The sequence below is a fragment of the Cryptomeria japonica genome, chromosome 1 (genome assembly GCF_030272615.1).
Source record: "Cryptomeria japonica chromosome 1, Sugi_1.0, whole genome shotgun sequence".
Taxonomy (NCBI): Eukaryota; Viridiplantae; Streptophyta; class Pinopsida; order Cupressales; family Cupressaceae; genus Cryptomeria; species Cryptomeria japonica.
In genome coordinates this window covers 289,861,011-289,886,834 of record NC_081405.1, presented here as the reverse complement: position 1 = coordinate 289,886,834, position 25,824 = coordinate 289,861,011, and the positions used below count along the sequence as shown (strand labels likewise).

The following is a 25,824-nucleotide window of genomic DNA, read 5'->3' as shown; positions in this document are numbered from 1 at the left end:
TCGCAGTCGACATGCAAGTCACTACCTATGAACTCCACTTAACTATTACTAAACTAGTGTTCACTATTTGTTTACATAACAATGCTCTAGGGGCACGAACTTCGAATCATGCAAAAATAATACTCAAAAAGAGAAAGTATAAGATGCAACATCAGTTGAAAGCATGGTTGAGGTGGTGGTGATGGCAATCCAGCATGCTTTTTCTTTTTATAACTACATGTTCATCATTCACTTCTTTTTATAGTTTCAATAGTTGTTGATGAAGCAGTCTAGGAAAGCGGTGGGTGGATCAGTGATATAATTTATCCTGAACTTAGATACTCTAAGTATCTCCTTTATACTCTCCAGCCTACTTACCATATCATCCATTATTGTCTCAGCTCCTTGACATTGAAATATCACATGCATATATCTGTTCATTGTTTCTGTAGTGAATTTCATTGTAGCTGCAAAATGATTAGCAATATAGGAGTCCCATTTGCTCAGTATGGCCTCTTGGTGTAACACCCCATTTTTCTTGAGACCGTAGCCATACTTTCCTAACAACTTAACCAAAAAATACTTATATTTATTAAGTGCACTAAGGAGTGGAGGATTCTCCTTAAGAACTTTAATACGACTCTACTCCATTATCTCCATCTTTAAATCTAAAATGTCTATGCAAGATTGCAAACTTCTGATAGTCTCCCCTCCCAACAGGTATTTCCTTGCAATCACATCCTCTCTTCTGATTTTCTTAAGAATCTTATGTTGTTTTGAAAACTAAAGAAGTTGTTGTTCCCATTGTGCAGAACAAAAAAAAAGAGCATTTTCATTGAAATGAGCTTCTTAAACTACCTCCATTGTACTTTGTAAAAACATCTTTATCTTATTCAACTAATCTTGAGCCCAAGTCTTGACTGTGGTTTCCACTTTTCTCATCTCATATAATGATTTTACGTCACCTTGTGGGATAGATGAAGTAGAGGGAAAGGTGTCGTCAACCCTTGAATCGAGTGGCTTAGCTATTTCCATGATTATCTATTTATATTGCTTTAATTGGGATTTGACCTCTATTTTTGTCCTATACTCCTTTTCCGTTCTTGTTTGAATAGTAGAGGTTATGGCAACTAAAGTGGAAATCTCCCCCACTTGGTCTATCTACCCAGATTAACCTCTGACACCTGGTACTTTGGATTGCCTTGAGATGGTCCTTCAGGATCATGAATGGGTGCTGCTATACTGGCAATTACATCTCCTAAATCTATCCTCAAGAGATGGTGAACCATTTTTGCTCTTTTAGCTCTTCTTGGAGACTCAGTAATTGCATCCTGCAAAGTCATACTTGGGAGGATGACCTTTTCTTTTTTCTTGAAGGTAAAATTCAACCATTGAGGCATAGCATCGTCTTGCTCCTCTCCCCGCACTGTTACTTTTGCAGTGATCTTGTGGGCATCTATATGTTGTTCTTGTTGTTCCTCTTGATGCTCTTCATCTTGTTGTTCCCGTTGATGCAGAGGATTTGGTGGCTTCTTTTGGAGTTGATCTACCTGCTGAGAAAGATTAGCTTGAAGCATCTGATCAGGAGGGGGTTGTTCTTGCTTCACTAGCTCCTCCAATTTATCAGAAACTTCTTCTTCAAACACTCTTTCCATTTCATCTTTCTACTTTTGTTGATCACCTCCCAACTGTTGAAGTAATATTTCTTGATCCTAGGGAGCAAGGACCATTCTCTCATCTCGCTCATCATTCTCACCATGTTCATGTTCCTCATCATGGTTTTCTTCTTCCATAACCTACACTTGTACTACCATAGGTTGCACCTATATAACTAGTTCTTTTGTGACCTCAGGTTTCTTCTCTAGTTGAGGTGTAGTAGGCTTCTCCTATTTCTTTCCATCTTTCTTTTTCTTAGTCACCATTGCAATGGGCTCATCATCGTCATCTGAATTTGTCTCAATATTATGGATGGTGACCTATTCTTGGGTTGGCACTAGAGCGGGTGTTGATGTCTCTTTTGAAGGAGCAGGTTCCTCTTGAGTTTCTAGTTCCACAACACCCTCTTCTAGAAAAATTCCAATGGTAGGAACGGTGTGAGTAATTGAAGAATGTGGTATAGCTTGCAATCCTATAGTGATTTCATGTTCTACGACAGTCTTTAACAATTGAGATTCCTTCATTTTTGCATCTAGTTGCCTTTGAAATTATTCATTAGTAATGGCTTGAGTAGCTACCTCCAGGTCAGTAGGAGTATTCATCCTCAAGTCCAACCTTATCCTCCTAGTATATTCTTTTTGCACTTTTGCCTAAGGATTATCAATAGCTTTTCCCTTCTTTTCTCTAACAGCACTTGGTTGGATCCTCAAGTTTAACCATTGCATTGTTCTTTGCACAAATTTTCCAGTAATAGTATTAATGTCCACTTCTTCTTGAATTGACCATCTAATAGGAGTGAGGGGTCCTTTATCAATTCCAGTTTCTTTAATATTGGATCAAGAAATTCACCATCATCCTTCAACTCCTTTGGGATATTTGTTTCAATCTCTAAATATCTAATTTGTGGAACTGTCGACCTATAATATCCTCTCTCCCTAGCCTAAAAAATGTCCTGTAGGTTAGCCCAAAAATCTTCTAACGTTGGCTTATGCCCTGGATATGAAATAGGCATCATTTGTTTCAACTTACCATATGGATCATACCTAGCTCATGCGTAATCAAATTCCTTCAAATGGGGATCTTGAATTTCTCTCTATGCCGCCTTAGTTGCATGTATGTTAGGAAATGTATAATACCCTAGGGAGACAGGCAAAGTAACCCCTTTCTTGTGCTTCAATGTCAATAATACCTGTAAGCCAACCATTTGCCTAGCATACTCCAGTATGATTATCCTGTTACAACAAAACCTTGGCAAAATGAATGAATTACCTATAAACCCGTTGACTCGAAGGTATGTAGATCGTTAGTTTTGTAAGAACCAACATCCCCATTATTTAGCCATTCTCATTGCTTATGGGGGCAATTTGTATAATACATCACCTGTTAAATTTATTATGACAACATATACGAAGGCATCATTCAATATTTTGAAATGGAACTTTGCCTAAGAGATCGACAATTGGGTGTAGTATTCCCAAACCCTCTTCTGTTTGGTATCTTCTCGTACACTTCCTTTAGTTTTTAGCCCTAGAAACTTGCCAGCACAAGCTACCACCCATATGACGTAAGAAGTCATGAAGAACTTCTTCATTTGAAGGGCCATGGTTAACTGATTATAAATATTATCTGAGATAATTTGTGTCCAATCAAAATATTTTTTGCTAATCAAAATTGTAGTCATGTAATGAAACATCCATGTATGAAATGTCTGCAATCTGGCTTTATGAAGGCTCTTCTTAACATGATGATGAAGTTTCTCTAAGGATCCATGAAGTCTGCCCTTAGAATATATGTAGCCTTCAGACCTATCTTCCTTGGATCATCTAGCCATGCTTCATTGATGTGTCTTTTGTAGTTAGAGGCATTTTTTAATGAACACAGAGGTGGCTTGTTCTTCATTTGTTACAATAACTTCTTCCCTCATCGGTATCCCAAAATTTATTCCAATCATATCTGGTGAGAGGTCCACAATTACATTCCCCTTGGAGTCAACACACTTCCTTGTACCTAGTTGGTAATTTTGGGCATTTGTCATTATAAGTTTTGGTGATTGCATAGCTTGAGGGAATATAGTTGCCTCCACCAACCCTGATCTCCTAGTTATCATATAAGGTGCTTGAGGTGCAAGTTGGGTTTTAATATCCTCAATTTCAATATGCTCGATCTTAGTATCAGCCACCCATTGAACTTCATCTTCCAATTTTGAGCCCGGAATCTACCCTTGATATTGGTATTTCATCATGATGTGCTTCTTATCAAGTTTCACTTCCTCCTTAGTCTTCTTCTTGCTAGGGGATGAGTCCATTAATTTGCTTTATCCTGCAAGAAAAGATCAATAATCAATTGATATATCACACTATTAAATCATAACATACTTTAGAGATCTGGGGTTTTGGGGTGCCGAGTTGTGAAATGAAAAACAAGAAGCAACTTAAGGATTCCAAGGTTTTGAGATCCCAAGATAAGTAAAGACCAAAAACCACTAACTCCAAAACTCTGAGGTTCTGGGGTTCCGAGTTTGGCAAATCTATCAAGACCAAAGGGACTTCAGACCTCTGGGGTTCTGAGGTGGATAAAATTTACAAAGCGCAAGGTTCGAGATTTCGAGATTCCGGAATCCCGAAATGGGTAAAACTTCAAAGAATGGGGTATTTTGAAACTCTGAGGTTCCAGGGTTCTGAAATGGGCAAAACTAAACACTTTGGGATTCTGGGATCTCGAGATATCTAAACAAGGGCTTTGCGAGGATGAAAAAAAAAAACATACGCCATGATTTATTGAAAGCATGGAAAATTAATCTAACCTAACTAAAACAACACGAAACAAAGTGGATGAAAACAAAAACAAACCAACCTGACAAGAGGCAGTCGAACCAAAAAATGGGAAAGCATGAGGAAGTAAATCACTTGGGGGCTAGAGCTCAAGTTCTGCAGGGAACAAATACACAAATGAATCAAAATCATCAATTTCCCCTATTTATACCCTCCCTCAAATGACCGTACATCCTCACTAAACACCTCAGGATTTTGAGGTTCCGTGATCCCGAGACAAAACAAAGAGGAGCTTGGAACTCCGGGGTTCTGGGGTTTCGAGGTTCTGAACATAAATAGAAAGCACCTCAGGGCTTCGAGATTCTGGAGTGAAACACAAAGTAGGCTCGAGATTCTAAAATTCCGAAACTAGACAAAAACAAAACAAAACATGAAGAACTTAGGATTCAGGGATTTTAGAATTCTGAGGCTTCGACAAGACAAAGAAGACAAGACTTCGGAACTATGGGGTTCTGAGGCTCCGAGGTCTTGAACGAAACAACAAAACAAGACTTCAGGATTTTAGAGTTTCAAAATTCTGAGGTCTTGGCAGAAAAAACAAAGGCACAAAGAACACTTCAAAACTCCGGGTTTCCGAGGCTCCAAAGCAAAAACCAAAATTAAAAAAAAGGACACTTCGAAACTCTGGGGTTCCGAGATTTCGAGGTCTCCAAAGCAAAAAGACAAGGCAAAGCAAAAAGAGAGGAACCAAAAGACAGAAAAAAAGGACCTGAATTTTCATGCCAAAGAAAATGATAGGGGTAGATATGCAAGGCATAACAAGAAGGATATTGGAACTTGAAGATTTTAGATGTTTATGTGTTGTATTCTCTCTCTTTCTAGCCCTCTCTAGAAATCACAATTATGCGTAAGATGTGTATTTGTCTCTTGTACGTGACTTTGAATGCTAGCAATGTATAAATGATTATGCTATAGAAATAATGTATATCCTCTTTACTAATGTTATGCTTACAAGATTAACTTGCAAAGTTGGAATAATATTTTAATTCCCTTAAGAATAGAAGTTGAAGTGTTTGTATTACTTGACTGGAAAGCTAGTGTGAAATGCTTAATCTTCTCCTAATAAATGTTCTTTTTCATTTGCCTAAACTTTCATGAGAAATTGCATTGCATTAATGATAATAAGGAGTATGTGTATATAAGTAAGATTTAATGTGCACTCTCTAACGCATCTAGGGTGTCATACCCTTTGAGGTTGTGTAGCACTTATTCCCTTTGGTGTGATTGATAATGGTCACCTTGTGATGTAGATTTGGATGAGTTGGCTATGTTGTCTTGATTTATTTGGAGTTAATTTGATTTTTGAATTTCCGTAATTCTTCTTCATTTGTTTGTTCTATGTGATGACACTTGTCACATGTTATCTCTTGTTGATTTCCCCGGCAATCTTTCATGATTTAACAATATTGAATTTGATGATCTAATTTTTGTTATTTAGCATCTATATATTTTCACCAACCATATTATAAATATTTTCAAAATGTTAGATTTTTTGGCAACTCAAATATTTTACTTTTTCAACATAGATAATTTGTTAGCTCAAATATTTTATTTTTATCAATACATGGATAATTTTCCAGCTAATATATTTTATTTTTTTCTAATACGTAGATAATTAGCCAATTAAAATATGTTAATGTTTTCTAATATAACTATAATTCACTAGCTAAAATCAACAATGTTGACAAATTAGATAATTGTCATTTTTTTCCAAAATAAGCATAAATTTGTCACAAATATTACATATTATAAATTCAAACTTAATATGATTTATTTTGATTTTATATATTTTAGAAGGTTTCTTAAATTTTTCACTAGCACTAGTCGACCTTAATCCTAAATGTCACTCATACTTACTAAATCCATGATAAGGATTCATATAGGGGTACATAAGATGTATGTAAGGTACATAATACATAGATTAATTACATTTCCTAAATTTCTAATTTCTCTATGTGCATCCTATGTACCCCTATGTGAATCTTCATTAACCTATTACTTAAAGTTGAAATATGCCCATTTTCCAAGGTTCCTACCTCCTTGGACAAGATTACACCCTCAATTTTATCACATAGATAGATTTATGAGTATGATCGAATACTAATTTAAAATTCAAAATGTTCATTTTCATAAGTTAACGTTGAATAAATATAATCATTACATCTTGTATTGAGCATCAAAGGTCTCTAATTCTATGCCTTAAGAGTTATACTTTAAGATACCATCTTATGTCATTTATCTTCTAAAATTAGAAATTAAATTAATATTGAAAATCATATACATTTAGGTAACCAATCAAGATTTGATCTAAAATAAATCATAATTTACTCAATCTTAATTGCATCAACATATTACATTTTGTCTTATGTGTTTTTAATCTTTCATATTTGTCATAATGTAACTTGACTACTATTAAGAAAGCCAATATTCTTTAGGAGTGTATCAAAGGTACTTTTTAGCTCCCCATATATGTAGAGTATTTTATACAAACTCTCACATGAATGACTAATGAATATTTAACCTTCTCACATAACAGATTATCCCTCTATATCACTAGAAGATAATATTACATCATCATCATTATCCATTTCACAAGTGAATAGTCATCATGAATCATGCATCTAAATGAATTAGTGTCCTCTTAGATGGAAATAAAAGAACCAACATTGTCTATGAAGAGGAGAAGCTATATAGGAATGAAAAAACCTCACTCATAGAGCATGCACCATCAATAAGGACAAAAATGCACTATTGTAAAGGATCAAACGATAGAAATTAATGAAGCATGCATAGATCTTATAATCTTTGATATATGCATGAACCTAATCTCAAGGTAATAAATCATAACGATGCATGGTAAATGGTCTAATAATATCACATAATAAAATGATGTGTAGGTAGGAATAAAATAGATATCAAACATTGAAGATCGAAACCCCAATCAAGAAATAGAAATGAAGCACAAATAAAGGGTAGATTCAAATTTGAAATGAAAAGTATAAAATTATAAATATAAGATTTGAAACTCTAACTAGAAGGAATAAACCCTAAGAAAAAATTTTCTATGGGATGTAAGATACATCATGTTCAATTTATGTAAGGAAAAATAACACTCCTGTTTAAGGGAAAATAACAATCCTGAATAAATGTTTAATTATCATGGCTCTCCTGCTTCTCCCCAATGGCTCTCTCGCCTCTCTCAATTTGAATGTTGTTGTTGGTGCCTCTGGTTCGACAATGGTTTCTACTCCTATGGTGTTATCTGCTGCAAATGTTTGTGGGGTTCCCTCATCTTCTGACTTCCCCCCCTTCCTCCTCATGTGGGGGCTTCTGCTCCTGTTATTCATGGTTTGTTTGATGTTGTTGTTGTTGTTTGGTCTAATGCTCCTCAGGTGGTTGCTGTTGTGGCTCCCCATGTTCCCCATGGGGATTTTCCCGGTGCAACACCCACGCCCCTCGGTTCTCCGACTTTGGGTCCTGCTGCTGTCATCCCTCTGGCTTCTGGGGATGTGGCTTTGTCAACTACGGCTGATGTTGTTGTTTCTTTGCCCAAACCTGTTGGCAATCGTAGCTTTTCTCACATGGCCAGATCTTCCGCCCAACCCTAGAAGGGGGTCTGTCCTCTTCCCTGTACTAAATCCTCCCATGTGGTGGCTTGTGGATAGGATGTCGTGGACAACATTGGGTTCTACCAATGTTGTGCTCTTGTGTGCAGATTCTTTGGGCTCTGGCCTTCTCTACCAGACCTTGATCACTGGGTAAGTGACTCTTGGTGGCCTTTGGTTGCTTTCAATATTGAGATTTTCCCCTGTGCTAAAGGATTTTTTGTCACTTCCTTCACATCTTCCATTGATTGGGATTTCGTCTTGGGCATGTTGTGGGCTTGGGGAGTGCACTCCCTATCTCTTAAGCCTTGGACAACTTATTTTAACCCTCACTAAACCACTTAATGTGTGTCCAGTTTGGGTCCGACTCATCAATCTCCCTCTTCATTTTTGGGAGAAATCTTGTTATGAGGCTATCGGTAACTCTATTGGCCATTTCCTAAAGGTTGATGAAGCTACGTCCTCAATGGGCCACACTACCTTTGGCCACATTCTTGCATTGACATCTCCTCTCCTCTCTCGAGATATGTGGTTCTTATGGTGGGGGATAGGCCTTGGTCACAAATGTTGGATTTTGAAGGCCTCCCCTTCCGCTGCAAGAGATGCTTCTCTATGGGTCATCTTGCTTCAAACTGCTCTATTTCACGCCACAAAGGTGTTTCTACCTAGTGGAAGAATGATATTGTTGATCACTTAACAGTCAATGCCCTTGACTCTGCGTATGTTGGCTCCTCTCATGAGGATGATGTTGATGTTGTGCCCCTCACGACTACTGATGCTCCTGTTGCTCCTTTTGTGGCCTCATCTCCCGAGTTTCCCACTTCTACTTCTCCTTTTCTGCAACCACGATCTCCTGCTATTGGATCTGTTGTTGCTGTTATTGTTTCATCATAGCCTATTTCTTCTCTACAACAGCCTTTTGTTGTTCAGTTGCAACACCCTGTTGACACCATTGTTTGTAACCCTACAGGGTCCCTTCTGGTTGATCTCTCTTTTGATGGACCTAATGGCAGCATCGCATGGACTATGGTTGCTCGCAAGAGGAAGGAGAAGTCTTCTCCCCTACCCCAAACCCCCCCTCGTTGGGGTTTGGGTGGCTTCCCCCCCTTGAGTGGGGTCTTTTTTGTTCTCCTGTTGGATAGGATTACTTGCCTGTCTAACTATGTTTATTTCTAACTACCTTTTGGTTGTTCTTTTGGCCAACATCATCTCTCTTGATGTTGCTTGTTGTTTGTTGATATTTTTTGACTATGTTAAGTGTCAACGCCCTAGTTAACGTTGATTTACTAATAAAAACCACTCCTAAATAAATATTCTAGGTAAACTAATTAAACCATAATAAAAAATGATTTAACTTGGGATGAAGATAGGATGAAGAGATCATATTGATCATACAAGTGAAATAAATGAATAAAATTTAAATCAATAAATAATGTTACTTAGCTCTAAGTTCGATGTCAATTTGAGTATGACACATGTCATTAAATAATACACTAATATGATAGAAAATTGGAATCTTCAAATAATTGCCTTGAGATTGAACAAATTGTTTTTTACTATTTTGGTTCACTTTAACAATTGTAGAGTTGACTCCCACAAAAATGGATTTGAATTCTATGGGAAAATATAAATCTTTCTCATGGATCCAGATTTCTTTGATTTTGACACTACTTAGGAATTTACTAGGCTAGGATTGTTTTCCTTTAGTCAAACCCCTATTATTAAGTCAATGGTATGAAACGTTGATCAAAGGAAAATGGATTTCAGGGTTGTCATTGATGGCAACTCATCTTCTAGTGTCAATATTTTCCATCAAGATTCATTGATTTATCACTTTGCTTTGATTGGGTCAACCGGTATATACACTTTGCTTTACAACTAGTTAGTCTTGGTTCTAATAACGTGCATTTGGAACCCAGTTAAATATAGGACCCAGCTAAGATATCTTGTGACCCCAATAATTTCTTTTTTTGGTAGCATATGAAGTTTGACATGGTCATCGGGATTATGCATGATATACCTTGTGATTCAGCAACCGACGAGTTATAATTCTTCATTGAGGCTGACATATTCAACAAGTTAAAAGGGTATTTAAGGAGATCTTTTAGCAATGGATTTGATGTTAGTTGGAATGCAATTTTGGTTGCGAATTAGTCAGAAATTGATGGTATGCTTTTTGGTCAGCGAAAGGAAGCTTTAGTGGGCAGTTTCACGTGAGTAGTCTCAATCGGTAGCAGAACAGGGCATAACAGAGTATCAGTAAACTGGTACACAGAGAGGGTTAACAGAGCTTAAACTGGAACTTATCCAGCATGGTCAGATGCACTTTATGAGTTCATTTTTGTTTGTAATCACTATGTAATGTTGTGTAAGTCAGTGAGACTTCCATTTGAGTAGTGAGCTCTAGGCAGTGAGCCTGATTGCATGTGCAATCCCCTCTATGCAATATTTGTATACCTTGATCAAGTATATAGATATTGTGGGTATCATCTCCACCGTGGTTTTTCCCTTTGCAAGGTTTTCCACGTATAAATCTTGGTGTTATGGTTGTTCTTCTCTATGTGTTATTTGGTTTATGCACTTTAATTTTATTTACTACTAACCGGTTCATAAGCAATAAGTTCAAAATTAGACTTACCGGTAGAACACTGATTCACACCCCCCCCCTCCCCCTCTCAGTGTTCTTGGATACCAACAATATGTTATTGTTTATGTAATGCTCTTATGATGATGCAATGTGTAACATGACTCTTATGCGAAGCCTTAAATGCCTTTCAAATGAATTAGTATATCTTTAAATACAACACCTTAGCACACAAGTTAATGAATTTCAGACTCAAACCAACACATAATAGCTAGTTAAAGAGGGTTTTGGCTAGGGGCCGATAGAATGCATTGACTCTATAGCGTATTTATAAGTCTAAACTTATAAATACACCATGGGGCCAATGCATTCTATCAACCCCATAGATGGTCCTCTTAAAGAGAGTTAGATTGGGCTTAGAGTTTCAAATTTGAATTTGTAAGCTTAAGAGTCATTTCCACACTAATAAAACTATACTATATTTGACCTATAATAATTTATAGATAAAATATAACCAAAAATCAACCCCTTGGAATACATAATGGATTATATCAAGATCAAGTTATTTGTCGATTTGCACATTGAAACACATCACTTATACACCAATCACTACATAAAAGACAAAAAAATATGGACATAAAACTAAGAAGAAAAGTATAAGGTATGCAATTTTCACTGTTGTATGTATATATATACAAAGAATTTGTATACCATAACAAGAAACAATGTAATTGTATACCAAAATAAATTAATAATCGCAAAGTGATTAAAATCCATGGGAGCGTCACTAGCTAGGCAATATCATATCATGTGCATTCATATTGGGGGGTTTAATATGCCAAAAATGAGGATACATCATATTGCCTATCGGTGAAAATAGGGGGGTTTTTAATTTGGGCTATGAAAAAATGCAATATTTGGTGAAAATTGGAGAGCTTTTAATTCAAGTTGTGTATTGGGAGGGGGTGGGTAAAAAGGATTCTAAAGCAATATTTTTTAAAAATAGGGAGATTCTTTAGTATGCCATGAACGCACATGATATAACCTAAGTTCACTAAGTGAAGCCCCCATGTTAAAATTATAAGGTATCTCTCACAAGACACTATAACATCTTATAGCTCCTCTACCTTCAAATTGAAATCAAAATTGTTGTACAATATGTTTTGAAAAGGACCATGATTTAGATTAAATATGAAAATAGAGTTGTATAAGATGATTTTATGTTTGTCTTTTGAACAGACTTCAAATGTTAATCTCTTATATTTTTTTTATGAATAAGTGTTTGTGTTGTCATTTAAAAAAAAATACGCATTCAAGAAAAACAAGTAAATGATATAAAACCACACCTCAATAGTCCACACCGAACTAAAACCAGGATCATAAAAAACATAAAATAAATAGTAGATATACAAGTCTAGGTTGTGTTCATTGGCTTTCTTTTAATTGCAATCACTTCCTTCACTTTTCAGTTGTTACTCGTGAGGGAATAAATAATGATACTTAGCTCTAAATTTGATGTCAATTTGACTATGACACGTCATTAACTAATACACTAATATGATAGAAAATTAGAATTGTCAAACGATTGCCTTGAGATTAAAGAAATTATTTTTTACTATTTTGGTTCACTTCAACAATTGTAGAATTGACTTCCACCATAATGGATTTGAACCCTGTGGGAAACTATAAAAATTTTCCATGGATCCAAATTTCTTTGATTTTGACACTATTTGGGAACTTACTAGGCTAGGATTGTTCTGCTTTAGTCAAACCACTATTATAAGTCAATAGTATGAAACATTGATCAAAGACAATAGGCAAGCATACAACATGTCTAGATATATGTTATCGTTTATGTAATGCTCTTATGATGATGCAATGTGTAACATGACTCTTATGCTAAGTCTTAAATGTCTTTCAAATGAATTATTATATCTTTAAATACAACACCTTAGCACACAAGTAAATGAATTTTAAACTCAAGTCAACACATAATAGCTAGTTCAAGAGGGTTTTTGCTATGGGGCCAATAGAATGCACCAACCCCATAGTGTATTTATAAGTCTAAACTTATATAACACTATGGGGTCAGTGCATTCTTTTAGCCTCATCGATGGCCCCATTAAAGAGAGTTAGATTGGACTTAGAATTTCAAATTTGAATTTGTAAGCTTAAGAGTCATTTGCACATATTTGACCAAAAATAATGAATAGATAAAATATAACCTAGAACCAACCCCTTGGAATATGCAATGGATTATATCAAGATCAAGTTATTTGTCGACTTGCACATTGAAACATGTCACTTATACATCAATCATTACATAAAAGACAAATAAAAATGGCCATAAAACTAAGAAGAAAAGTATAAGGTATGCAATTTTCACTATAGCATGTATATATACAAAGAATTTTTATACCATAACGAGTACAATGTAATTGTATATTAAAATAATTTAATAATTATAAAATAATTAAAATTATAAGATATCTCTCACAAGACACTATAGCATCTTATAAAACTCCTCTACCTTCAAATTGGAATCAAATTGTTGTACAATATATTTTAAAAAGGACCATAATTTAGATTCAAATATGAAAATAGAGGAGTTGTATAAGATGATATAATGTTTGTCTTTTAAACATACTTGACAATAAAGAGGAGTAAAAATTTATTCAAAACAGAAAAAATAAAAACACTTAAAATGTTAATCTCTTATATTATTTTTATGAATAAATGTCTGCATTGTCATTTAAAAAATAATAATACACATTCAAATAAAAAATCAATAAATGATAAAATCACACCTCAATTATCCACACCGAACTAAAACCAGGTTCATAAAAACATAAATTAAACAGTGGATATACAAGTCTAGGCTGTGTTCATTGGCTTTCTTTTGATTGCAGTCACTTCCTTTACTTTTTAGCTTTTACTAATGAGAGAATACTGATGATATTACATGATATATAGATCTTATTATCTTGAATCTCAACTCAAAATATTTAAAATCTTCTTCAACATCCTGCCGCAATAGATTAAGACGCATTTTGAAAAGGGGTCGAAACACAATCGATAAACCAGGAGGATATGATCACATAGATTTTCAAATAATTTAAAGAAATCAAAGCTGTGGACTATGTAACTCATGTATGTATTCCTCACGATAAGCTCTTAGATAGATTATCTCTTAGTATTTGAGCATTTCTATCTGCGAATTGACAGAGTTGTTGATTGTAGCCTTTGTCGTGATGATGAGATAAGGGAACATCTGCGTGCAACTCATCACCTTGATCGATCATAATGTTATGCAAAATGCAGCAGACAAGGATTATGCGAGGCAATTTATGTTTGTCTGGTCGCCACATCACCCCATCAATGATTTTCCATGTCCCTTTGAACCGTGCTATTGCTTGTTCTGCAACCAATCTCGTGTTTTTATGCTTTTCATTGAAACCCATTTTCACAGGAGAAAGATCTTTGCCTTGGTAAGGAGTGACAAGCCACGGTAATAATGGGTAACCTTCATCTCCCAGTATATATTCTCTTATTTGAGAGCCATCTTGCAACTTCTTCACAGGACCATTCAGTCTCTGTCCATTCTTACATAGCTTAAAAAATCCCGAACTTTTCAGGATTCCATAATCATTGAGGCTACCAGGCCATCCAGTTAGAATATCTCGAAACCTCATTTCGTGGTCCACAATTGCCTGCATAATCATGCTGTAGTTTTCCTCGGAGTCATGCCAAACACTCGAAGCTTCTCCTGATGGCAAACTCATGACAATGTGGGTAGTATCAATAGCTCCACAACAGTTGGACAACCCTTGAATCTTTTCAAGTTTAGCCTTAATTTCCTCCATTTCATTTGCATGAGGCCATTTCAAGTGATGGATGCCTCGCTCTTCGATAACCTCTACAAATTTCCATGTCACTTGAGAAACTGTTGACTGACCCACATCCAATGACTCCCCTACGCTGAGCTGTGACTCTCCTGAAGCCAACCTTCTCAAAGCAATAGCTACTTGTCTTTCAATTGTTACCACTCTGCCTTCCGTATCAAGTATACCAGATGATGATGACCTTGCTTCCAAGTCGAACCTCACCAGAGAGCAGATATAATCAAATGTTTTCCTAGAGACCCTGAAAAATGACTTGAATTTCTCTTCTTCGTTATCTGCATCAATGGAAATCAATTGACTGTGGCTCTGAATATTACTATCATTTAAAAAAATATTAGAGGATAAATACACGGCCATTTTATTCACAGAGAATCATAACTTGTTTCCTACGCCAAGTATATATGGTAAGTAGGTCCGATAAAAGTCTTGTATAGCTTTTAAATTTACAGCAGTCATATATATTAAAAACTGTTCATACGCATGGCAACACATACAGTTTATTAGAAGCACGGGCATTAAAATATCTAAGGTGAACAGTTCAGACAATCATTGATTTTGTCAATCATAGCATTTTCAAAGTACTAATTATGTCAATAGACCTTTGGTCTGCTGGTGAAGTTGAATGGTTCTTAATGAATTTACCAGAGATCAAGTCTTGTTGAGTGCAAGGTTCCGACATCATAAGAAATGAGGTCGGGCTCATATACCCCAAACGAATTTGGTGGAATGCATACCCCTTAGTCCTTGACTCATAATCGAAGAGGTTTCAGCCTAAAGACTTGGATAACTACACGACTATGTTGACATTTAAAATCATCCATCAAAAAATAAAAATAAAATATTTACTTTCAATCTAAGTAAATGTTATACAAGGTTTTCATATATTTCCATTTCAAATCATCGTATAAAATGAAAGAGGTCTTTATGGTTAAGTCACTTAAAAGTTTCTTTCTGCAATACAATAATTATTATTTCTCTTGTTTGGCAATAAAGAAATTGGCAGCAAGTTTAAATTGGACAGGGGTTACTCCAGAGCATACACTTTCGAAGCATTGCATGTTTAGAACTCACCTAAAATATTATGGCCTAACATTATAACAAGTATTGCTGGTTTATGATGATTTCTTTCTCCTAGTATGTTCCTATCAAAATATTAATTATTACAATTCCAATTCCTATGACTTCTTTTATGCTCTCTTTCCTCTATCATCCATTTTGAAAACAGAATATGCAAATGAGAAATGGATGGTTTTGATGCAGGACTCCCATGTATTGTTGTCATGGGATTATAGGAACATAATCCATATAGGAAGTTAGATAATACTATCTGGAATCAAAGTTGTACCATTCAGAAGTGATTGTGAGATTCGTACAGGAAAAGATGCTGGGGCCATAAACCCTAATCAAACCATAAAGTCCAATCCAATTTCAAGCTTCGTTTTCTATTCAAGAAAATTAAGAATATGATTGAAAGATAGTTTATAAGAAAAAATTTGAAAAGAAAGCCAGGTCCAAAGATGGATTTCTAGTAGTATGTGGGTGAAAGGAAATATCTAAAGTCAGGAGTAGAATCTAATCAAATAGGAAGCAAAATGTAACATCTAAATGAAATAGAGCAAATAAGGTCAGAATACAAACCATAACTTGTTTAGAATTGGCTTAGTAGACCATTTTACATCTAAAAATGATTTTTTTTTGGAAGTGACTTTGCAGGTTGGTGGAAAAGAAGAGATGCTAGCTTTCCTCGCCTTTGTTGGGAAATATCTCAAATCTAAATTTCTGATGTAATTTATCTGTCTCAATAAAGTAATATATGGTGCATGATTTCACAAATTTTTATTTATTTTTGGTACAGGACTTTTTTATCATTCACGAGTTCGTTTTGCTATCTGATATGGGAGCACGAGCTTATGCTGACACCTCTTCAACTTAAAACCAAGGACTGAGGGGTATCTATTCTGTCGTGCTACAGGTGACTTTGATCCCACCTCATCTCTTATATCATACCTCAGAGGATTTGAACCTTAGTGGATGGTGTAATCAAGGAGCATGCCATCATCATCAACAAATTTTCAAATCAGATACATTTGATTATTACTATCATGTGAACAATGTGCCTCAAAATAAAATTCAAATCAATAAATTTGTATAGAGACCTTAAGAGAAATTTCATTTTTGGATATATTTTATTTACAGAATTTATTTTTTGGAAATTAAAATTTAGACAAGGGACCCTTCATCGGAACAATTTGTTAAGATGAAATGATGGCTTCTCGTTACTGAATAAATAGAAATTCTTTGGAGCTCAATGAGAACTAAAATGAACTAAAAAATGCGCAGAGTCCAAAATGGGACATAAGTGTCAAACAAATACCAGTGTTTCCAGTGAAGAACATGTAGCTGCCTCACAAGTAAGCTTACATACATAGGACTTATCAGGAATAAGGGACATGAACAAGGAGCCCATATTGCTAAAAATGTTTTAATTATCTTCTAGTGCGATGAATCAATAACAAAGCGCATCAAATGTAAAGGGACTCTAATTGTAGGATAGTAAAATCATTATTCAAAATCTGGTTCTTTTAAAGTAAGTTATTCTGCAATTAAAAACACCATCTATCTCTTAAAATTTTAAGATAAATAATATCGATAGCAGCTAGAAGTACCCACAGGTTGATTGATATCTATTTTGTTTATTTGTGTGAATTATATATCACAGCTTGCATATGAACCTCAAAAAAATCATTGAAGGGAAAAGTATGTCGATAAGTAAAAATCATTAGCAACTGAAAAAGAGAAAATTCAACAAGAAAAAAAATACATGGACTAAGTAAAATAATTATTTTGATCATCTACAAAAATCGTACAGCTTGGAGCATAACTTACTATTTGGTATGTGATAATTTTTGTGGAAGTTAGCACTAGTTATTATCTAAGAAAATTTATATGTTTTAATTTCAATGATGAAAACTCTCTGTATCAGGATATGCAAACCATTGATGGTCTGGCATCCGCTACCCTCAAGACAGCATTTAAAACCCTAGTGACATTATACTTGTGCAAATATTACATGCTTACTGTTGAGACATGGACCAGCTAGGACTCAAACCTAGGACCTTCCATACGCTACCCTCAAGACAGCATTTCAAGCCCTAGTGACATTACACTCGTGCAAATATGACATGCTTACTATTGAGACATGGACCAGCTAGGACTCGAACCTAGGACCTTCCATACGCTGCTGGAGTGCTCTACCACTGAGCTACTGGCCCCTCTTGGACCAGTCCATCGTCGGTCCGGGTGTGGCTTATTTCCAACACCAACACCCCCTCTTAAGCCACACCTCTCGTGTGCTTGGGGATCCTAGCCTGGACCTGGCTCTGATACCATGTTGAGACATGGACCAGCTAGGACTCGAAGCTAGGACCTTCCATATGCTGCTGGAGTGCTCTACCACTGAGCTACTGGCCTCTCTTGGACCAATCCATCGTCGATCTGGTTGTGGCTTATTTCCAACACCAACACTTACTTCTCACTAAGCATAGCATATATAATACTTTCTTTGTTATGCTAACAAACAGTAAGATTTAGTAGAGCTCAAAAGACGCCTTAACAATTTTTTATGAGATTGCGTGGAACAAATTCAACTCCTATAATAGTGTGCATTAGGCGTGTAATATAATGCTCATAGGTTGTTTCAAAAGATATTCATGGTGGATAACATAACCAATAAATCCAACTTGATTGTAGAATAAGCACACATTATGCAGCTAGGGATATTGAGTACGATACATTCATCCATTCTTGAATTGAGGATCGACGTTTGGATTGTCCATTAATAATCTTTCACTGGTTATAGGTTATTGTGTGTAAAAGGTATTTATAAAGTTAATATGCTCTAGCATATATTATGACTGCAATAAGCCATAAAGTATCTATGTATTACAGAAGAAAGATATTATTATCTTTTGAGTGAAGGAAGAAAGTTCCTTGCTAAAAAAAAATAAAGTGCCTTGTTAGTAAAACACTAAAATGTTTTGTGGCAGAGGAATGCTCAAATTTTGTGTATTCAACAGCCAATATAAGATTAATAGTTAATGCCTATTTCTGGCTACCATTCAAGCTGCAAACCATCAATTTCCATTATTATTGCCTATTCATGTAAAGACTACATTTGCAGGCATAAAACAGTAGTGGCAGACCAGTAGATTATTTACTATATACTATCATATAAGTATCATATCATGGTAGATATGGTAAGTCATTCAGGAAAATAACTCTCCAATGCCTGAACCCTTGGGCCATATCATAGGCGATTACACTCCAACAAGTGCTTTAAAGATCCATACTCGTGATATTTGTTGCAGATTGGAAGTACAAACTCAGGATTCACAAGCATAGTAATGATGATATTGAATGCCAGTTGTATGATATGGTTCTCAAGATGTGGTCAAACAATTCATTGGCCACTAAAAACATTTATAGTCACCCCCTACTTGACAAGAGAAGCCTGATGCAATTATACCTCTTTATGAAAGTCTTGTTTAATGTTTATGAGTACAGTAGCTACTCTAACCAAAGATGAATAACTTTTTAATCTTTGTGGGGTTTTGAACGGTATATAGTTAAAGGCATCTCTATGCTGACCAATTTCCATGAGTACACATTGTTTTAATGATCTTTACTCATGTATGTTTGTATTAATGACAAGGTCGGGGACCCACAAAACACACAAGCACCTCTAACCATTTGTTCCTTCTACCCACTACTTTAGGCTTTCTACCCTTGGAAAAGATATGAGTACATGTATGTCCACTGATGAAAACTATACTTTTCATTAAAACATTAGATATTTCTTTCACAGCAAGTTCCTCAATTCTAAAGTTCACTGTTGATGCAATAGGATAGTAGCAAATATAGATGAATTCATTGACTGTCCATGGGTATTTATTGCATTTCCATCAGATGGCCAGAAGCTAAAAGCATCATTTGGCTCTGATGTGAGATTTTCTACATATGATTGACTAAAAAATGTTCTTGATCCTATTCATGAAAATTCATTAGAGATTAGAATAAGGATGCATTTTATAGCCAAGCATTTATTCAAAATAAAAGCAAAAAAATTTAAAATGAATAAAATGCCTCGAGTAAATTTATTCCATGCCACCAACCTGTATAACCTCAAGCGATTCTGTAATTCAACTTTTTTTAATATTGCAACCTTCATGCTTGGAATGAGTAATACTAATGGCCTCCAACAATAACTACTTTAAAGACACCCGGAATTGCTTCTGAAATCAACTATGTATGCTTTGCTTTGACATTTTGGATTATACTCAGTAATCCATCATCAGGAAGAGGAAATTGAAGAATTGGATTGCAGACAAAGACTTAAAAACTGGGGAGGGGGAAAGTGACAAGAGGAACAGAGAATATGGGACAAACATCCATCTGATACAAAAACATACACAGTTGATTCCAGAAACAATCTTTTGAATATAATATGAACTAAAGACAGTGCTCTACAATAACATCCCATGCTTAGCTATATAGACATACATGTAACGGTAGTGTTGGATTGTAGTTGTTTGCATTTCCTCAGCTTCTTGTTGAGATTATCCACATCCCATCAATCACACTAATATCATCACTTGTTCTGAGTTTGTGCTGTTCACTCGGAGTGGGTTATATCAGATATGAGAAAAATGCTAAGAGGAGGATTATAGTTTGGTAGAGCAGTAATAAAGGTAATTCAAGATATATACCCAAACACAATTTGTATTATGCAAATTCTTAATATTAATGTTTGAGAGATCGACAATAAGTTATGACAGATTAAGGACATCTAGGCTTTTGCTGGTGCAACCATCATTTGCTCGTATTTAAAGGAACAAACCAATTGATAAATGAACTATAATTGTCTGAAAACCAAAATGATGAAATATGGATTCAGAAAGCAGAATTGCAAATGATTAGTAATACCATGATGTCACTTTGAAAAGACCAACCTTTATCACTACAAAGATATTCTAGAGAGCTCTTGTTAAATGTAGCACATATTATGACTGGAATTTATATCCATCAGTAGGTATGGTATTACACAGTAAACTAAAAACCAATCCTAATTTCAGACACCAAGTCATATATACCTAATATCAATTCATCAAGACAACAAAATTAGCTCTATTTTTAGATTTGGATGCTGTTTGATGAAACTGCTAATCCACCTTCCCTAAAGGCCATAGATTTTTTTGGTATGACATTAAACATTTTATTTTTCCAATTATCAATGCAGTACTCCTATTGGATTTCTGCAACTGTACATTTTATATTCTGGCCAATCAACTGGATTCGTTCCCAAACATTTGGAAATGGGCAAATTTATTTGAGAACGATATCCCATAGCTGGATCTTTAGCCACAGGTTGATTGCAACTTCAATTCTCAATAAGTCTTTTATCCAGCCCATAACACTGAAACTAAAATAGTAGTAAATATGCACACAAACGCAAACACCCAATCAAATTATGCACACATTTACAACAGCAAGAACCTGTTTAGATAACCTGACATTTTCCAGAAGAAATAAATCAATATACTGTTTCACTGTAAAGTGGAAAATCGGGATTGGAAAGAGGGAAAGAAATCCTAGAATACAAAACAAAACCAACAAATAATCATTCTATTAAACTAGCCAAATGGGGGAATTCGTAAACTGATTGTCTCTTTATATTTTGACCCAAATGTACAAGAAAACATGGACCCGTGTTTCCGACAATACATATAACATCTTTCCATAACAGGGGAAGTGATCATCTATAGACTACTGATATTGAGGGCCAGAAATAATTTATGAAATTTCATCGATCCTATCCTCTTTTTATTTATTTTCAAGAAATGTTTATGAATGAAAATCATCACTCTGATCAAACATTTTATTGCAAATACAAAAACTACGAAAATTAACCAAAACAAAAATGATTCTGAGTAACCACACCTCCATTGATGACCACAGAAAACAAACAATACACATTTGTTCATAAACCAATACCATTTATCGATATTTCTTGATAGTTAAATTACAAATATTCATACCCGAAGTAGAGAGCTTGTGGGAGAGGTCGTGCCACCAGTCTGATTCATTCCCATTTACAGAGGCTTCTGCAGGAATACCAACGTCTCTTCTCCTCTTCTTGCTAAATTTCCTTGGAGGTGCCATAATAAACCAAATATACAGATCTGAGACTAAAGAAAAAAATATGTATCTTCCTATTGGAAGTTGGAATCAGCAATGCCAACTGGGGTTGCAAGAGTGGGCAAAGAATAAAGAATAAATGGATGTGAACTAAGGCGAACAGGATAATTAGATAATCCTTGTTCTCTTCTTAGTCCTGACTGGGGAAACTACCCACTGTGTAAAGAGCTAAGACAGGGAAAAGTACCTTTCAATTAAACCTGGACACATTAAAACAATTACACGTTGTTTGAATCAATATGTAGTGGAGACAGCTACGGTTTCCATGATCAATGCTAAAAATAAAAACAATTTGCAAAAAGGGATCAAAATATGATAAATTCGTAAGCTTGCCACATAAGTTGACTAGGTAAATTAATTGGAGTTTAGTCATTCATGGTATTTGTTTGGCCCAAGGTATAACCTAAAGTTCAAAATTATCAAGGTGATAACTTTTTGACATATGTGGTTCAACTCGCTTACATGATATGGGTTTAGGTGTATGATGTGGGTTTAGGTGTTGTTTATGATGTATGATGATTGTATTGTGAATACAATAAATGGCATGTTGATATCATTTTATTCATCTTATATATTTATTAATAAATTTATTTGGTCAGTTATATGATGGAGGAGTATTTTAAGATGTAAGAGTAGTTTTACATTATTGAAAAATTCAATGCAAAGCATATTGCATTTCACTGTAGTTGTTCATTTCATCGTATATTTAGAAAGATATACTCAACATCAATCTTACAATGTATCATTCATTTTTTTTTGGATATTTTGATCACCACAAAGTCATAAAACAATTCTTGACTTGCTATTGAACAAAATGGTAGATATGCAGTGTCACATTGTTCATAGCTCATTGTGAATTTTTAAAAAGTGTGACAATAAAGAAACATATGACAAAGTACAAGCCTAGGTGAGCTTATGGTACGATTCACATCAAGACTTATTGATCCATGATCATTGTATTCATTCCAAAAGATTCTCAGACATGTTAGGTTCAATACATGTTTCGTAAGGCTTCAAAATTGTACCACCTTGTTGCAAACTAAGATCACTCTCGAGCTTAGAAGTTGTTACTTAAACCTTGTTCACATTGATCAAAAAGTAGTTAAGATGCTAGAGAAAAAATAGTTTAATTTTGGGAGCTTGACATTGACATTGTATTGTAATATCTTTCAATGTTTATGTTTTTTTTATTTGTAGTCAAACAACTATGGCCTAGCATATTGGAAGCCCCGTTGTGGTAGAATGTAATTCATTTATGGCTAACAATCAATAAGGATCAGGTTGTTATTTTTTTGTTCCATTTGAATTCTCTAGTGTGTTGTTTCATTTCACTATATGGTTGGATAGTCCTTCATTGGATCCTTTATACATGACTACATCAATTGCTTAATGATCCAAGATCCTTTGTATTTTTTGACATTATCAATTAGAAATAATGAATAAATAAATTTTATGTGATTGTTATGTAAGCTTTTACTTTGTTTTAAGATCAACTAACACACAAATCAATTCAACTAACTATTATAATGTTAAAAAATAGCTATTTTTCTTAAACTAATTCTTTAAAATTTCACCATGAAGCTATAACAATTGCAACCAATAAAAAATAGGTAAATTTTGGAGGGTTTTTTTTGTGAGAGAGTCATGGCTACTAAGAAAAAAAGAGTGCAATAATAAAAATAAAAGTAGAGACTACAAAAATTCAAAAGCATATTTGTTAATGTGAATTTGTGGAGATTAATAACATAAGATGAGAGAAAGTGGATGAAGATGTTGAGTTGCAACTAATGTATTTGTTGCTTAAACACAACACAATTCAAGTATATTTAATTATGCATCTCAAAAAGAAAAGTGAATGAGTAAAATTGATTTATTATTATTTTTTTAATTTAAATTTTGAATATATTGAAATTATTCCTATAATATATCAATCATGAACCATTATAGACAAATTGTGAGGTTTAAGAGTTCTCATAGAATATCAATCACAAACTACTATGGATGAATTATGGGGTTAACTGCAATATTTCTCATATTCTTAGAAATATTTAAGAATCTGGACTTGGTGTCGAACATATGTTGTCATTGATGTCAAAGGAATGTCAAAGGAGTTCACTATGGAGTTGAATCAACATGTAGTTGTATAGCTCCACAACTATTATAATGTCTATGTCTGAGCATTTGAGTTGTGAAAATATAGCTACAAGTTGTGAGTTCAATTGTAGTATTATTGTAGTATCATCTTGTATCTATTTTAGGTGTTGAAGGTGATCTGGAAATGTATATGATATGTTACTAAAGTTTACTCCTCAAACAATGTGTTATACTAGCAACTTGTTTTGTTCCACATTCTATCACACTTGAGAGTTATGACTTGCAGTTTGAAAGGAGAGTATGTCTACACATGTTGTGTCATATTCTAGAGTTTTATGAGTTGAGCTTTAGCAAATAGAAAGGTAGAAATAACAGAGTGGTCACTACATGAGTTGGCTAACTGGGTTGTTGTTCTAGATTAATGCACTAGAGGATTGTAACATGTTCTCATTGAAGATAGCATGTGGATGACTGTTGAGAAAAAAATAGTCTATATTAGATAATGTATAACATGTTCTTTCATCTAAAGTAACGTGTTGACTTTTGGACCTAGCCTATTACACATTTGGTGTAGGTTTATGCTTGTTGCCGACTTGTAGATGAATTTTTTTTTATTAGGTTGATATGTGAATATAATAATCATTGCAACACATGCACACACACACACACAGACACACACACACACACACACACACACACACACACACACACACACACACACACACACACACACACACACACACACACACATGTAGTTGATCTAGGTTTATTCCTAGAGTGTCTATCATTGTAATATCTAATAATTGAATGATTGTGTAAAGTGGAAAATTGGACCCTAGTGGTTCCCCACCTAGGAGAGAGAAAGGAAACCACTAGGATGATTTTCAATTGATGCAAAAATGTACTTTACATTCAAAAGAGGGATTGAATCCACTAGATCCAAATCCAAGGGAAATAAGGATGTGAATGCTAAGTGGATTGCAAGTGTTGGAATGTAATTTGCCCTCTTTTGTAAATAGATATGTTGACTTGTTGATTATGAAGAAAATGAAGACAAAATGGATGAAATAAGGAGATACTAATTCAGGATCGCGTTGTAACTTCAGATCTAAGATGTTTAGACTAATACAGATTTGCCCTGCAAATTTGGAGAAAAGTCGTCAGGACCGTGTGTAAGTTATGCATGGTCCTCCTAAAAATCCGTGAGTTGAAAAGGGTTTTTTCGTCTCTGCAATTATAGTCGCGCGTCTGCAACCTACACACAAAAAAGAAGGGAAGAAGGGTTGTGGATAGGGGTTTGCCTAAGTCAAACCCCGGTGGAGGAATCAACCTTGAAAGAAAGTAATTGCAAATGGTTAAATGTAAATAATGGAAACATATACCTTGTAGATCTGCAATTTGTTGATGATGGTTTCTTTGCTTCTTGAATGTAATCACAAGTGTTGCATGAAATGACATGTAACATGACAAAACCCTAACACACACACATGCTTGCAAATGAATGTTGTAATGTTGCTCCAATGGATGAGTGAAGAAGGCACATGAAGGAGAAGAGGACTTGATGAATGCTTGAAGGCTTGAACACTTGAATGCTTGTGTAATGGTGGGAAAATGGTGAATGATAAATCAAGAGGAAAAACACCCTTTCCCTCAAAGAGAGATGAGAGTCTCACTATTGATTACCCTTAAAACACTTTTCACCATGTTACATTAGGAAGAGGAGAGGATAATTCACTAGATTCAATCTCTCCACATGAAGATGGTAGATTGAATTCTGAATGAAATGGGAATGATAAGTGTAGACACCTAAAAATGTCTCATTGATCATGTACTAATTATTCCTCTAATTGATTAAATAATATTTATTATTTAATTAATTTAATTAATCTTATTCTTCTAATTTCATATTTCCTCATAAT

The 25,824-nt window shown here is 34.8% G+C and overlaps 1 protein-coding gene across 1 annotated transcript; it reads right to left on the bottom strand.

The window, feature by feature from the left end:
* Positions 1-13,479: 13,479 nt before the first annotated feature.
* LOC131048840 (protein ANTAGONIST OF LIKE HETEROCHROMATIN PROTEIN 1) lies at positions 13,480-22,046 on the bottom strand. Its single transcript, XM_057982916.2, has 2 exons — positions 21,652-22,046; positions 13,480-14,832 (listed from the first exon to the last, which is right to left on the bottom strand). The coding sequence occupies exons 1-2, from the start codon at positions 21,773-21,775 to the stop codon at positions 13,817-13,819; spliced, it is 1,140 nt and encodes a 379-aa protein (XP_057838899.1). The 5' UTR covers positions 21,776-22,046; the 3' UTR covers positions 13,480-13,816.
* Between the last annotated feature and the right edge of the window lie 3,778 nt (positions 22,047-25,824).